Source organism: Xenopus laevis, chromosome 2S, assembly GCF_017654675.1.
Source record: "Xenopus laevis strain J_2021 chromosome 2S, Xenopus_laevis_v10.1, whole genome shotgun sequence".
Classification (NCBI taxonomy): Eukaryota; Metazoa; Chordata; class Amphibia; order Anura; family Pipidae; genus Xenopus; species Xenopus laevis.
Genome location: NC_054374.1, coordinates 25027173 through 25042899, shown reverse-complemented (window position 1 = coordinate 25042899; position 15727 = coordinate 25027173). Strand labels below are relative to the sequence as shown.

At 39.4% G+C, this 15727-nt stretch overlaps 1 protein-coding gene across 2 annotated transcripts in view; it reads left to right on the top strand.

Moving 5' to 3' along the window:
- cd247.S (CD247 molecule S homeolog) overlaps positions 1 to 5420 on the top strand; it is a 61496-nt gene extending 56076 nt beyond the window's left edge. Inside the window, 5 exon segments of one of the 2 annotated variants that reach the window (NM_001085716.3) lie at positions 359 to 433; positions 1387 to 1416; positions 1968 to 2021; positions 4593 to 4634; positions 4920 to 5420. In NM_001085716.3, the coding sequence (NP_001079185.2) occupies positions 359 to 433; positions 1387 to 1416; positions 1968 to 2021; positions 4593 to 4634; positions 4920 to 4988 (270 nt within the window). In that variant the 3' untranslated portion in view covers positions 4989 to 5420. 2 annotated transcript variants of the gene reach the window in all.
- Positions 5421 to 15727: the final 10307 nt, after the last annotated feature.

Below are 15727 nucleotides of genomic sequence, written 5' to 3'. Positions count from 1 at the left end.
GTTTATCAGAGCACAAGTTACATGACTGGGGGCAGCTGGGAAACTGACAATATGTCTAGCCCCATGTCAGATTTCAAAATGAAATATAGAAAAATCTGTTTGCTCTTTTGAAAAATGGATTCAGTACAGAATTCTGCTGGAGCAGCACTATTAACTAATTCATTTTGAGAAAAACAAACATGTTTTACCATGACAGTATCCCTTTAAGTGCAAGTAGCTATGTATCCTGTTACATTATGCTGAGAGTCATACCCAACAATGCAGAAAAATCTACAGTATATTTCAGACCTGGTATATAGGAGAGCATGTGAAGTATATAACCCTAGCCATCTTGCTTATTATCAATGTTCTTTTTCAGGAACTCAACCCCAGCGGCCAAAGTAAATATGATGCTCTGAATGTCCGGAGAGAAGAGAAGGCAGCAAGGAGACAGGTATGCCCAGGATATTAAATGGGTGGTTTACCTTTAAGTTTTAGTAAGTTATAGAATGGCCTGTTCCAAGCAACTTTTCAGTCGGTCTTCATTCATTTTTATAGTTTTTTAATTATTTGCTTTTTTTTCCTGACTTTTTGGCAAACTGGAGAGAAGCTGAATAAAAAGCTAAATAAGTCATAAAAAAGAAAAAACAATTGCAAATTGTCTCATAATACCCCTCTCTACATCATACAAAAAGTTAATCCAAAGGTGAACTTTAATGCGGATATCTGGGCATCTCATTCTATAAGGGGTGGAAGAATGGGGCAGGCTGTTTCAGTGTCGCTGCCTTTACCCGGACACATGGGTGCCCCTCATTTAGAGGAAGCAGCTGGGTGCCTTATCCTTTCTGCCCCTGCACTGCTGCTTCTGACTAATGACTGCTTCATGTAGAAAGACGTGTTTCACTCAACAGGAATAAGAGACACATTCCCCCCTATGAAAGTACCTTGATCCTGATTCTCTCTATAATGGGGCACAATAGGTTTCCTTGGTAACATAGGAATATTTTCTAGGAGGGCTGCAGAAATATGAGAAATGCTAGATTGTGGTGTGTGTGTATGTGTGTGTGTGATGTTTTGCTTTGCAGTAAGATAATGGGCCATGTGCCAATTTACCAGCATTTTATAGAAAGAAAGAACTCTAACGATCTTTTAATTGAAGCAACCAAAGACTAAAACACTGTTTTCTGCTTGCAGTGGGGGTAGGAGGGGATGGAGTCTGTGACTCAAGCGGTGGGAGGGACTAGAACACTCATGTAGCAGCTGACAGGTTTCTTTAAAGCACTGCTCTACCCTAAGGAAAAAAAATAGAGAGGGTCCTGTGTCCCTTTAAACTATGAATTAGTGATTGTTAATAATTTATCATGTCAAAATCTAACTGCGGTTTAATTTTTCTTTGTTTTGTGTCAGAAACCGTCAGAGACTGATTCAACTTATACAGTAAGTATGAGGGAGGCAGTAACACACCAGGGCCCTAATTTTTTAGAAAATAGTAAAAGACACATTGTTTTATGAGATCTCTCTGTACAGACTATGAGCAAACTTAGGGGGCTGTTCCTGCTGAATTGTGCTTAGTACAGAGGAATACCTATGCTGCCATAGTTTTATGGGATCTCTCTGTACAGACTATGAGCAAACTTAGGGGGCTGTTCCTGCTGAATTGTGCTTAGTACAGGGGAATAAATATGCTGTCATAGTTTTATGGGATCTCTCTGTACAGACTATGAGCAAACTTAGGGGCTGTTCCTTCTGAATTGTGCTTAGTACCGGGGAATACCTATGCTGCCTTAGTTTTATGGGATCTCTCTGTACAGACTATGAGCAATATGAGCAAACATAATGGTTTTATGCAAAATAACATGGCACGAGGTTCGGATAGTGGCACAGGGTTTTCTTTCTTTCACGTGGGGAAACAAAATAAATAATCAGAGTAAATATGTCACTTTATAACCCGCTCAGCCTAATGTCTTCCTCCTGTGCTCCTCTCCCAGGGTCTCCAGAGAGATAAAATGAGTGACCCCTACAGTGATATCAGACCAAAGCAGGTAAGTGTGGCCCATAATTGTGCTGCTATTAGTGCATTTTGTAGTGACACTGGGCAATCACAGGAGGAAATTTGTACTTTGGAAATGTAACCCTATAGCAACCCTTGTGCCATCTGCAACTGTCAGTCAGTTGCAGTAAAACTGGATTCTGATTGGTTGCTTTCAGTCATTTGGCCCCAAACAATTTACAATCTAGAAGAGAAGGGGTTGTCCCTTATGTACTTAATGGGACTCTGATTAACCTATTTGTGCTGATGCTGTAAACTCCTGCTATAGTTCTAGGTAGGGGTACCCAGGGCACAAATAAGCACTCACCCCAAATCTCCCCCTAACTGGCCTTCAGGCTGGGCCCCCTTAGCTCATAACAAGGTTACAGATATATAGAAACATTGTGGTAACAGTCACCCTGCTATAGTTTCAAGGGTTCCCAGGGCCCTACAGACTAGGCCCCAAATGCTAGTTACATATTACAGGTATGGAATCCATTAACCAAAATCCCGTTATCCAAAAAGCTTCAAATTACAGAAAGGCTGTTTCCCATAGACTACATTTTATCCAAATAATACAAAGGTATGAAGATCTGAATTACGGAAAGAGCCATTATCTGGAAAACCCCAGGTCCCCTAGCATTCTGGATAACAGGTCCCATACCTGTATATAAATTAGGGATGCACCAAGTCCACTATTTTGGATTCGGCCGAACCCCCGAATCCTTTGCAATAGATTGGCCAAATACCGAACTGTATCCAAATCCTAATTTACATATGCTAATTAGGGATGGGAAGGGGGAAAACATTTTTACTTCCTTGTTTTGTGATAAAAAGTCATGTGATTTTCCTCTGTGCCCCTAATTTGTATATGCAAATTAGGATTCAGATTCGTTCGGCCATGCAGAAGGATTGGGTTGAATCCGAATCCTGTTGAAACATGCCAAATCCCGAAACAAATCCTGGATTCGGTGCATCCCCAATATAAATGTATTGTATATAGTATTAGTTTAGAGTTAGATTTCCTTCTTGATTCCTTTACCCCAGAAGACAAAAGTCTCTTCGATGAGATGGTTCCTGAGATGATCTCTGAGAGAACAACAAGCCATAGAGCGTGTGATGTTGCCCAAGGGGTTGGAGTATTTATTTTGATAATGTCGGATACTTGTCTCATCTGAAATAAAAATGGAGCAGGAGAGACTTGCCAGGACGGAGTTCTTTATATCGCAGTGACACCGAGACACAGAGCAAAGACTTTTATTGCAATGTACAGCTGTCTGGGGAAGGGAAAGAGTCGGGAATAATGGAAGAAAGAAAGTGACAAGTTTAAAAAATAATAATGTTTTTCTCCTCTGCAACCCCTCCCTTGTGGGACAGGCTGAGAAATGACTCGGTCACCAGACAGTGCGTTAGTATAGAGCCAGAGATTAAAGGCAAAATAATGTGAAAGTTTTATTACTCTGTCTATCCCTAAACAGCTTTAAACAGAGTTTACCACTTATATGAACACGGGCTGGGCCAGCGGCAAGGAAAGCAACTCCAGCGTTTTCTTTTCTTTTTAGCTACTACCCTGTGCGTGTGAGATTGTGACTGTGGGATAGCAGGTATAGTAGGGAGAGATGGTGCCTATAGTAACAGTGGGATAATAGTCTCTGGGAAGGGAGTGTGACTGTGGGATAGCAGGTATAGTAGGGAGAGATGGTGCCTATAGTAACAGTGGGATAATAGTCTCTGGGAAGGGAGTGTGACTGTGGGATAGCAGGTATAGTAGGGAGAGATGGTGCCTATAGTAACAGTGGATAATAGTCTCTGGGAAGGGAGTGTGGCTGTGGGATAGTAGGTATAGTAGGGAGAGATGGTGCCTATGGTAACAGTGGGATAATAGTCTCTGGGAAGGGAGTGTGACTGTGGTATAGCAGGTATAGTATGGAGAGATGGTGTCTATAGTAACAGTGGGATAATAGTCTCTGGGAAGGGAGTGTGACTGTGGGATAGCAGGTATAGTAGGGAGAGATGGTGCCTATAGTAACAGTGGGATATTAGTCTCTGGGAAGGGAGTGTGACTGTGGGATAGCAGGTATAGTAGGGAGAGATGGTGCCTATAGTAACAGTGGGATAATAGTCTCTGGGAAGGGAGTGTGACTGTGGGATAGCAGGTATAGTAGGGAGAGATGGTGCCTATAGTAACAGTGGATAATAGTCTCTGGGAAGGGACTGTGACTGTGGGATAGCAGGTATAGTAGGGAGAGATGGTGCCTATAGTAACAGTGGGATAATAGTCTCTGGGAAGGGACTCAAGCTGTGGGATGTCCCCTCTTAATTAAACCACTAGGTGGCAGAATTTTGGTGACTGCCAATATTAAAGGAGTATTTACAGGTCCGAGGGTCTCATTGTCATTCACAGAATACATATTTAGTTGGGGGTATGGAAAATATGTTTAGTGGCGGATCCCCCTGTTATAAAGTCCATCTCATTCTGTTATTGTGTAATACAATGAATTTCAATAAAACCCTCCTGATTTATAAATAGAATTTGTAGAATATTTCTATGAATAATAATTTTGTTACTATGATTTTATTGCAGCCGCAGAAGCGGCAGGGGAAGAAACACGATCCAGTGTACCAGGTAAGATGTGGATTTATGCGCTTGGCAGCCGAGTCAATCGAGTCTCCCCTGTTGGTCTGTACCGGTAGGAGAGCACTTAAGTGCTGAATGCAGATAAAACTACTTACCACTATTGCTGCCTGCTGTAGGCTACACTAAAGTTTAAGCAGCCATGCCTTGGCCCTGTGGCATCAGCCCTGAAGCACATTGGTGGGAGATGTAGTTGTAGTTAAGTATTGAGATGGCACCTTGGGCTGCAGGCAGCGAACCAGAAATTGACATTTATATATTTTTTAATTCCCCCAGGGACTACACTCGGGTTCTCGAGACACTTATGACGCCCTCCACATGCAGCCGCTTCCCCCTCTGCCCTGAGCAGGACAACGTGGTGATGATTAAGACTCACAAGAGGATTCCTCCCAATCCCCAAATCCGCACACTCAATTGCTTCTCTTTTATTGCCCTCCAATTAAAGGGATAGGCCACCATCAGTCTGAGGACTCATGCTGGTTTTTTATTTTGCACCAAGATCTCGGAACTATTGTCTTTCTAAAGAATAGCTTAATACTATCTAAGTTATTTGCTTCCCACCGGAGCCATTGCAAGTGGAAAGGCATAAAACAAATGGAATGGCTTCTCCATGCAGAGTATGCTTTCCGCTCTATAGGGTGTCAAAGGAGGCGGGACTAATGTGCTTAGCGCTGACTGGCAGACACACCCTCTTCTTTCTCTCAAACTGTCAGGCTGAGCAGCAGCACAGGAAGCCCCGCCCCCAGACACACATTACAGAGCAGAAAGCACACTCTGCATGGACAAGTGGCAGCTCTTAATCTTTTGGGAAGGTTAATGGTGAGACTGGGGCTATTTTATACCAGGAATGTGGTACTGCCATTTTCTGGTATATAACCTTGTTGGGATTCTCTTTGCCCGCTAACATTTACTGTATAACATACTGTATATATTTGATAGTTTGTAAAGGCTTTTCTGCTTTAGAATCTGAGTTGAACTTTGCAATGTCTATAGAATTTAGTTTGCAGATATAAGGGATCAAGAGATCTTTATTTTTAAAATCTGAGTTTTCTGGAGCAGATACGAAGCCGTCTGAACAGGGTCCCCCGCAAGTTAAATTTGACTTATAGAGAAGAGATTTACATATATTGATGAAACATTTCTTAACCCAGCCAAACAGAGCTACTAAGATTTGGAGAACAATGGTTTGGTCACGTTTTATGACCTTTTTCAGGGAGATCATGTGTCTCTGAATATTCCTAGCCCTGTTCAAAAGCCTTATAATGAAAGTACTTTATAAAAAAAGACTGAAAGGAGGCCTTGGGGGGGGGGGGGGGGAGAATGACTTATTATACAAGGTGAGAATAGTAATTCTGTCCAAAATGCCACCACAATGTATCCGGCTTAAAGGGAAGTCCAGGGAGGGAGAGGAAGGTGCCAAGGGCAAGGAATGAATAAAGGACTGGTTTGCCAGTTTATTCTCTGAGATTTTACTGGTTTCTATGTGTAAATAAAAAAATTTGAATTTGGATTCCTTTGGACGAAGATGAATTTAGGCACTTTTTCCTGGGTTATGAAGAAAAAAACCTTCTAGACTAGAAAATTGTCTCAGAATAGACCTTGCCCTAATTCCACCACTGCTGTACCAGGCCACACCCTCAACACTTTACAGCAGGGGTCCCCAACCCTTTTTTTTTTTACCTGTGAGCCATGAAATAAGGTCCCCCGGGGATGCCATTGGCTGTGATTCTCGATTTAGTAGCCCTTGTGTGGTCTGAAAGCCTACAGGAGTCTGTTTGGCAGTAAATCTGTTTTTTATGCAATAAAACGGTTTTCCATGCCAGGAATTGAAAAATAAGCACCTCCACTGAGGTAACTTGGAGCAACATCCAAGGGGTTGATGAGTAACATTTTGCTCATGAGCCACTGGATGGGGATCACTACTTTGCAGTAAACCATTGACTGTCCACCTAAAAAGGTTATTTTGCAAAAATGAAAAAATCGTAACAGAAAATAAACAGATTTCTGCAAATTTACTTAATCTTCCTGGCATGGTGCAGAGAGATTGCGAATATTCAAAAAAGGGATCCTTCTCTCAGCCAGGAAACTATAGACCGGTTAATCTGACATCAGTGATAGGAAAGCTTTTGCACAGGGTCATAAAGGAGTAGATGCTGAAATGAAATACAAATCACAATACTATGAGTTTGTGCCAGCATGGTTTTATGCATAACAGATTTTGCCATGCTAATCTAAATTGCTTTCTGTGAGGAGTAAGCAGAATATCAATAAAAAGCATCAAAACTATTGCACATTGCTTTTCATGAAGTGCCATTTGGATGTTTTATTGGAGGAGTTACACATTTTCACTATGAACAAAAAGAGCACCAAATAGATATGGTTTTATAGAGGTGAGCAGAAGCCTAGGCATTGAAGTGGCAGTGGATGTGATCTACTTAGATTTTGCTAATGCATTTGATACCATACCACACAGGCAGTTGCAAATTATTAAATAAAGGAATATTGGCCTGGAACATAGTATTTGTACTTGTACTTAGAGAGCTGGCTGAAGGATAGATTACAGAGTGATGGTAAATTAAGCATTTTCTAATTGGGATCTGTATTTTTGGACTGGTGCTTTGGATTTGCCCATTTTTTTTGGTGAAAGATTCAGTTTTTGAATGAATGAAAAATTCTGTATTCAGTGCATCTCTAAAAGTAGTATCTTTTTGTTGCCAACAAATTCCTCGAGAAGCAGGGAAATCAAACAAATCTCATTCAATGTTAAAACACTTGAAAAATGGTTTAATGATGTTTACAACAGAAATGAACTGTACAGTTACAGTAAGTTTAATATATAAAAAATTACAGCAGACAAATGCATCTACACAAAATCTATTATTTATCCTGATTCACTGTAGTCTACATATTAGTTCCAAGTTCGTGGCCACGGAAAGGTGACCAATGACGGGCAGCTTTTAAAGCAACAGTTGGCTGGTTTTTCCAAGGGTAGAAATTTACAGGAAAAAAAAAATATTTTGGATTGGCCATCAGTAAAAAAAAATATATTTTTTTACGGAAAAAGTTAAAATAATGTTACAAATTATTTGAAGCTGCCTGTAATATTTCAAATATTTTCCATATTTTGTAAAAATAAAAAGGTTGACACCCTCAGAAGCAGTATGCTACAAATTGTTTTATATTTAAACTTACTGCAAAATTTCAGGGAATAAAATATATCGCAAAATAGTATTTGAAGCTGCCTATTCAAGATATGTTACTTATTTAAAAAAAAAAAAGTTGACTGGCTGTCAAAGGGGAAAAAACTTTTTTTTAGAGAAAAATGAATGACAATTGTATTGAGATGAATACTATCTGTATGCTATATAGTGTGTTTTTTCGTTTAAGCTCATTTCTGGGAACATTAAAATATTCTGCAAATTGTTATTGGAAGCCGCCTGTGATATTTTTGTCATCTTCCCCATTTCGTAAAGGGATTTAAATGAACTAGAAATGTTCTTTACTCTTGAAAAAACGCTGGTTTCTGTTGCTTTAAAAATTCAAGAGCCTACGATGGATTCTGCAGATTGACCGGAAACTGATACTCAGATGATGTTCTTGTTTTTGAATATTATGTACACGGTTTAGAACTTTTTTTTTCCATTTTTATTTATTTCTTTTTTTAATATGAACATCTAAGGCAGTGAAAACTGTTATGTTAATACATACACAGACACACCCAAAACATACAAAAATACTATTATTTCAAACTACCAAGAGTAAGACAGGTCAGTTAATCTCCATGCTATGACTTTAAGAGCATTACACTGAAACAAACATGAATTTCAACAACAATTTTTTTTTTTTCAATATCCCAGAAATATACCAAAATATACATCTAAGCTTTGGAATTACTGAGGTTAGACTAATGCAAGTGCTGGGTAATAGTACTGAATACACAAGTCTAAAGTTCTGCAGGAAAGAAATTCTCTTTGGTATTTTGCATCAGGCTAATATTAAATATTTGGATTTTGCTTTGGGATAGAGCTTGTATGACCCTACGACCAAACACCCCCGTAAATCAACTGAGGATAAAAACTTCCATGTAAAAAGTTCCTTCATTTGCAATCCCCCTCCCCGCAACAGTTATTAAAAAGTCTCAGGCTTGTAGCTAGCCTAGAACAACACAATTTGAGAAAATGCGATGCATAGTTGCACATGGTGCCAAGAACTCGAAACTAAAAAAAGGAAAAGCAGTGATAATCTATATATACACATATGCACTCGCACATATATATATATATTTGTTTTCCTGTTCAATTTCTTAACAGGACGGCTTAACCCATGTTATCTGTAGAAAACAATTCTAATCACAGAATTAAGATAAAAAAAAAAAAAAAATGAAGTGCACCCCAGAGTGTATTAATTACCACCCAGCCCCAAGAAGGTTACACCTGGCAGAGTGGACAAGTCTTCAATGTACTGACAATGCATTTGAAGCAGGTGTGACTTATCCTAGGGCCTATGGTCTTCTTTTGGACCTTCAAGCTGATGGTGGATTCTCACATGTATTTTTGGCTTTTAGCAATTACTGTATTTTTCTCATCTAAAAAGCTTGTCCAACACTGTCAGGTTTGAAGAACCCCCATCAGAGCAGCCAATAATGCACCATATCTTCCGTGTACAGGGAATTCTGTGGAGACATCATATGGAAAAGCCTCTCCAACAGTGGTTATGTCCAACTTGCATGGTCTTTTGTTGCCCTAAAAGTGTTGGAAAAGGGCAAGTCTGGAACAAATACACACCCTGACTACTTATGAAGACCAGGCATCCCAGTGTATTTTGTCAACCACGTGTGCTTCTCCCGCTAGAGCAGATATGAACTCCTGGTATTTCTAGACATTGCCTTCAAGGAATACCGGGATATAGCAATTAGCAACTGCCAGGGAGCCACAGGTGGACAATTCTTGTACTAGATACTCAGCTTTCTCTTCTGCGCTTGACACAGATTTGCCTGGGACTGAAGATCTCCTCTTTCTCTCGCTCTACTAAAAAGTTTTTGGTTTTTTTGTTTGTTTTGAGTTTTACAATCATAGAGAAATCTTTGGTTTTGCTGGAATTTTTTTTTAAAAAGTAACAAAACAAGACAAAGAAACCGACCCCAGCTTTTAGCAGCAGCACTGTGACTCGGCAAAGGGAGAACATGGGCAGGGGGATAAGGGACTGCTACATTCAGAGAAAAACAGTGGTTGGGCAACACCTGACTCCGAGCTTCCAGCTGTTATAAGATTGTCAAATAAAAACTCCTGCATTTTCCATCCCGTCTGACCAACACCGCTTGACCAAACGGGGTAAAGAACCAAGCCAGCTCCTCAGTTGATAAGGAAATACTTTGGTTAAGAATAAGGAGTGGAAGTGTTAGTACTATGTAAGTAAACACAGAGATCTTTACATCTTCATACCAAATGGCACATAGCAAACATTGACCCCCACAGCTTGGACCAGATGAAGTCTACAATACGTAGAAGCCACAACATATGCAACATCTACAGGCTTTGGAATAAACTTATGGAGTCAAACCCATGTTACCGGTCACGTGATGCTACTGGCCAAAAAAGTACCCGGGGCAAAATTGGCAACTCTGTGCGGTTATAGAGAAAGTTAAAGCAAGTTACTCAGTTACGAGTTTTTATAATGAGGTATACAACAGCTCCTGTACCTGCAGAGGGTTAAGACCCCACATCTATTCACCTACGCTTTGCAATGGAAAGAAGGAAAAGGAATTCTACAGCATCAGTGTGTTAGGATCGAATATTTGATCAGGATGGAGGATTACTGAAGCCCATCAGTACTATTCCCTTTTATAAGCAAATGAGATGAAATTTATAGGAAAGATAATATTGGGGGGGGGGGGAAATTAAAATGAAGAAGTCAAATAATTTCTATATTGCTCTATTATAACCTGTGGCCAGTTTCAAATTTCCAAAGTCAAATGTTGGGAGGACAGAGCTCGGCAAACAGATGGGAAGCCACAGATTGTAGATGCCAACGGTTTTTAACCACAGAAGTTAAGTCAAAACCACAAGGGCCTTGGAAACAAGTCTTTAGGGGCAGGTAATGTGAATTTTCCTTCTTCCGATTTAAGCTTTATTAAGACGCACTACTTGGAGATGTAATCAATCCCTTCCTTCTGATGCTTACAAGGCTATTCCATTATTTCCAACATGACAAAAGATGAATTAATACCACTTGCAACATGTCTGCTAAAAAACATGCTCGTAAAGCTTTTGAGTGGAAAAAATAAGGGAAAGTTACATTCTTATGCCAACACAACCGAGAGAACTCTTTAGAGTACTCTTCACGTGATGTTACTCCGACCCTATTGGTCTTTTCAGGAAGGTCACACTACCCATCGGTTTCACTTCGACTGAGCATGAAGGCAATTATTATTCACTTTCACCAAGTATGACTTTGATTATGCAGCAGATGAAAGTCGATTCCCTGTCAAGGTAGCCCTACATTAAAAATTTTGGTCTTAAGCATTTCTACTTTTAAAGAGCTACATACAGCACACTTACAGTAGAACAACATAAAAAAAACAGCATTGATAAAAACAAGAATCTTTGGAAATGCATTTCCTGAAGGACAGACACACTGAAGTTACAGAATCCCTCTCTTTCGCTGCGGAGACTTTTTTTCAGTGTATTAAAGGCCTTCAAAGGCCGGAAACCATTTGATGGAAGTACTCAAACACCAACCAGTGGTATTTTTCCATACATAAAAGGAGTTTCAAGGAAAATCTTACGCCCATGTGGTCGATTTGCAAGTCTTCTACCTATGAGAGGAAATCAATACCTTCTTTCCTTGCCACCACTATCTTCAAAAATCAACCTTTAGAGAAGCAGAAGTCCAAGAGGCATACGTTGGAAGGAAACGCCACTTCTCATAGTACTTGGATTCTTGGCAGGAGAAAACACGGGTATAAAAAGGAGTAATTTCCCTTTGCTGTTTGGTTTTACTGACATTTTTGGTCTAGGCAGGCATAGTAGCAATACAACTTCATCCCTTGAAGGCTCATAATTCTTAACTTGTCTATGAAAGCTACATCCTAAGACAACACAACAGGGAATTAACACAAGGAATCTGCTTCCCAGTTTAACAAAGGAACTATGTACAGGCTTCATCAATAATAATTATACCACCATAAACACCAACATTTAGAGTTATAGGCAGGTAATCAAAAGTATAAAGGGGTCTTTGTTCTGCTTATTAGTCCCCAGTGTATCTGGTATCAACCTCAAGGTGAACCGAACCGGTATCTGTAACACATTAACTTTGGCAAGAATTTCCTATAAACAAAATGTACCTTTTCCTTTACAAAATGTCTGTTTTTTTCCCCTTCTAAATGTTAATTAAGAAACAAAGAGAAAAGATAACACAAAATCAGAAAACATGTCATAACTCTCAAACACTCTCCACTTCCACACAAAAATTGTGTCTGCAATGTTTCAAAACAAACTTTAAACAAGTCAAAGGAAGCCGAGGTATTTGACAAGGTGACCAGAAAGTCATCTGGACCATTTGTTATCCTACAAATATGCAGCTGCCAGAATTGAGTGGAGAAGGAATACGTTGGCAAATAGATCATTATTGGGAGCACTTCCACTCTGACAAAGGGATTATGTTAAAATGCTTTTAGAATTAAATAAAAATAGCATCAGGAGAATGAAGTAATGGGAGAAATTACAGTAGAACCCCCATTTTAAGCTTTTCAGGGAACCAAAAAAAATGTAAAATCCAGGAAAATATTAAATCGGGGAAATGCATAATATATAGGTGGAACCACAAAACAAAAATTAAAATGAGGGAAAACTTAAAATTAGGGGATGTAAAGTTAAGGTTCCACTGTATATAAATTAAAAAAAAAAAAAAAAAAAAGATTTCTAAAAAAACAGAACTTATATTTTTCAATGTGTAAAATTCCAGGAAAAATGTTTGCTATAATGGCCCAGCAACCTTGCAACGCACCAATTATCCAAACAGGGTAAATACCAGATTTCCTCTTCTTCTTTTACTACAGGAGCTCTGGTTTATTGCGGAAATTAATCTTCAGACACCAATTTTTTTCCAGGCCATCAATTTATAGGGAAGGGCTAGGTAGATATAATGAGTTGGTGCAATTGGCAACATTGATACTTGTAAGGGCCTGTTCATCAATCAAAAGTCTTTAAAAATCTTACAAAACCAAAAGGTACTAGGGATTACTTGGCATAGTCCATGTGGACTTTTCAGCCATGATGGGGAGCCCAGACCCAACCACAATGCCTGACATTTGCAGGAATCCACTTGATTTACATTAAAGCAAATCTTAAGCTGCATGGTAGGTTCGGGTGTTTCACCTCCAGCTTCAAATCCACATAGAGAAAATAAATGTGCAACATAACCCTTGAAATAATGTTTTGGGTATCATATTGCCCCCCCCCTTGATAAAAATGCACATCTCTTTGGTCAATGCTTACGTTTCTTGGACTGACACTGTACAAAATGTACTCAGAGTTTGGGAAAACCAACTAAATGTTTTTCTTCCTTGCTAAAATGTTTCTCAACAGAAGTAGGGGAAAGGAATTAAAGCTATTAAGTTGTGTGACTTGCAACTGTATTAATCGACAACTTATAGTGGTTGTTTCAATAGAAAAATGTTGCAATGTATGTTGAGCCAAGCCAAAACACTGTGGTACCACCATGTATGTTCATCCAAGCCTAAACTCTGTAATACTACCATGTATGTTCATCCGAATCAAAACACTGCGGTAACACCAACCATGTATGTTCATCCAAGCCAGAACTTTGTAATACCACCATGTATGTTCATCCAAGTCAAAAAACTGTTGTACAACCATGTATGTTCATCCAAGCCAGAACTCTGTAATACTACCATGTATTTTCATCCATGCCAAAACACTGCGGTACCACCAACCATGTATGTTCATCCAAGCCAAAGTTTCTAATGCCAACATTATGTTCATCCAAGTCAAAACACTGCAGTATCACCAACCACCACATGTGTTCGTTCAAGCTAAAACTGTAATACTAACATGTATGTTCATCCAAGTCAAAACATTGCAGTACCACCCACCACCATGTATGTTCATCCAAGCCAAGGCTCTGTAATACCACCATGTATGTTCATCCAAGTAAAAACACTGCGGTACCACCCACCACCATGGGCTCCTTATTACTAATCTTGACTTATTCAAGCTCCAACAATGTTGTCTGATTTGGGATTGATACAGATGAAAAAGCCCTTACTATCTATGCCATGAGCATGGTTCCAATTTAAATAGTTAGGATCAACCCTAAACTATGCTAAAAACAAAATGAATACTTCCAGATGGCCTTTGGCATATTTAAAGGGTGGTAAGATTACTTCCGGTTATGTATATGATCAGACTTTCCTCTCAGCTTGTGGAATTTAGGGTTTGCAACTAAACAGAGAACTTTTCTAACTCAAGGTAACAAGCAAAGACCTGTCTCTAGATCTTCTCCCTTGCCAAGATCTCTTTAAACATATGCACCACTCCATAAAAATACCCTTCCAGTTTATACGAAAAAAATCATGTTCCTCAATTTGTTATAGAGTCACATTATGTCCAATTTTATGTGCAGATAAAAGAGAAATAAATTAGATATTTCTAATAAATTTGAAATTCTAATCGAGAATAAGAGATTCCAAATTATTAGCACGTTTTAGGGCAGGATCTCTGAATCTGCAACCGATTACCAAGTACAACGGCCTATGCAACTTTTATCTAGTAAACTATCAATTACATTATCCTCATCAATGAAGTGCACCACATAGCTGGAAAGCCCAAAATCTGAAGGATGTGCCCAATGGCCCATGTTTAATCTACTCAGGGAAATCCTTACAGAGCTGATCAAGAAATGAAAATGGGGGAGGGGTGTATTCCTATGAATTAGTTTGAAGGGGAAGCAAAAAGAATACCAAGTTGGCTGATTTCAGAAATGAACTGACTCCAATACCATCGTATTTACACAAAGGGAAGAAAAACCCTGTCACGTTAGAGTTTGCCCCAAAAAGTAACATGTTTAAGGAAAAAAACAGGTAAATCAAGCAGCAAGTTTTATATAAAATTAATACCCCCACCAAATTAAAAAATTATAATAAAGAAATTGTCAGTAGCATCTATTTAGTCACTCACTGCGCCTGAACTGCACTTAACACAAACTAGTCCATTAGTACAGCAGCTTGCTAGAAATTGACTTTGGTTCAAGCTTGGTTAACCTTCCTCTGCGCTGGTGGACATCCAGCATGATGATCACCCACTGGTTTTACACCAGCAGCACAGGGGGGTTTATATATATATATATTTATATTTAGATCAAGAACAAAAGAATTAAAAAAAACCACATGTACAAGGTGACAGAGACGGGTTAATTCTACTGGTTGCAGTTCACTATGATAGGTAGGGTTAGAGGCAGCAGACAACGTTGTAGAGACGGAGAGAAACGTTGGGTTTAAAATTCCATGAACAAGGAGAAGTTTCTGCTATGTGTTAAGGAGAACCCAATTCAGTGCACCGGTAATCCAGCTGAGATTTCCTTTTTCGTCCAGAGGGAGTGTCAGAATGTCGCCTTCCTTGGTTTGCAAAAGAGATCTGGCTCTCGCACACCCTTGTAAGAGATAATTACAATGCTGTCTGGTGCACAATGGTAGAAGTCCGGCAACCCCAAATCCAGTCTAGAAGTCAAACAATCCAGAGGCACACAGAACTGATGCAAGCAAGGAACACCTTGCACGTTTATTGCGGAATAGCTATTCCGCAATAAACGTGCAAGGTGTTTCTTGCTTGCATCAGTTCTGTGTGCCTCTGGATTGTTTGACCCCTTCCTTGGTTTAACATTCAAGAACAAAGGTCCAAAACAAACCAACAAAAAACTCAGCCTCCATTTAGCCGGCAGAAACGTTCCCCACTGGAGATGAAGGTGAACTGCATTGCAGTAATCCAGTCTAAGTTTTTTTTAAACAATCTCTAGGTTTTTTTGGTTTCATATAGAGGATGAAGTAGGAGAAATGTTGCAGACCA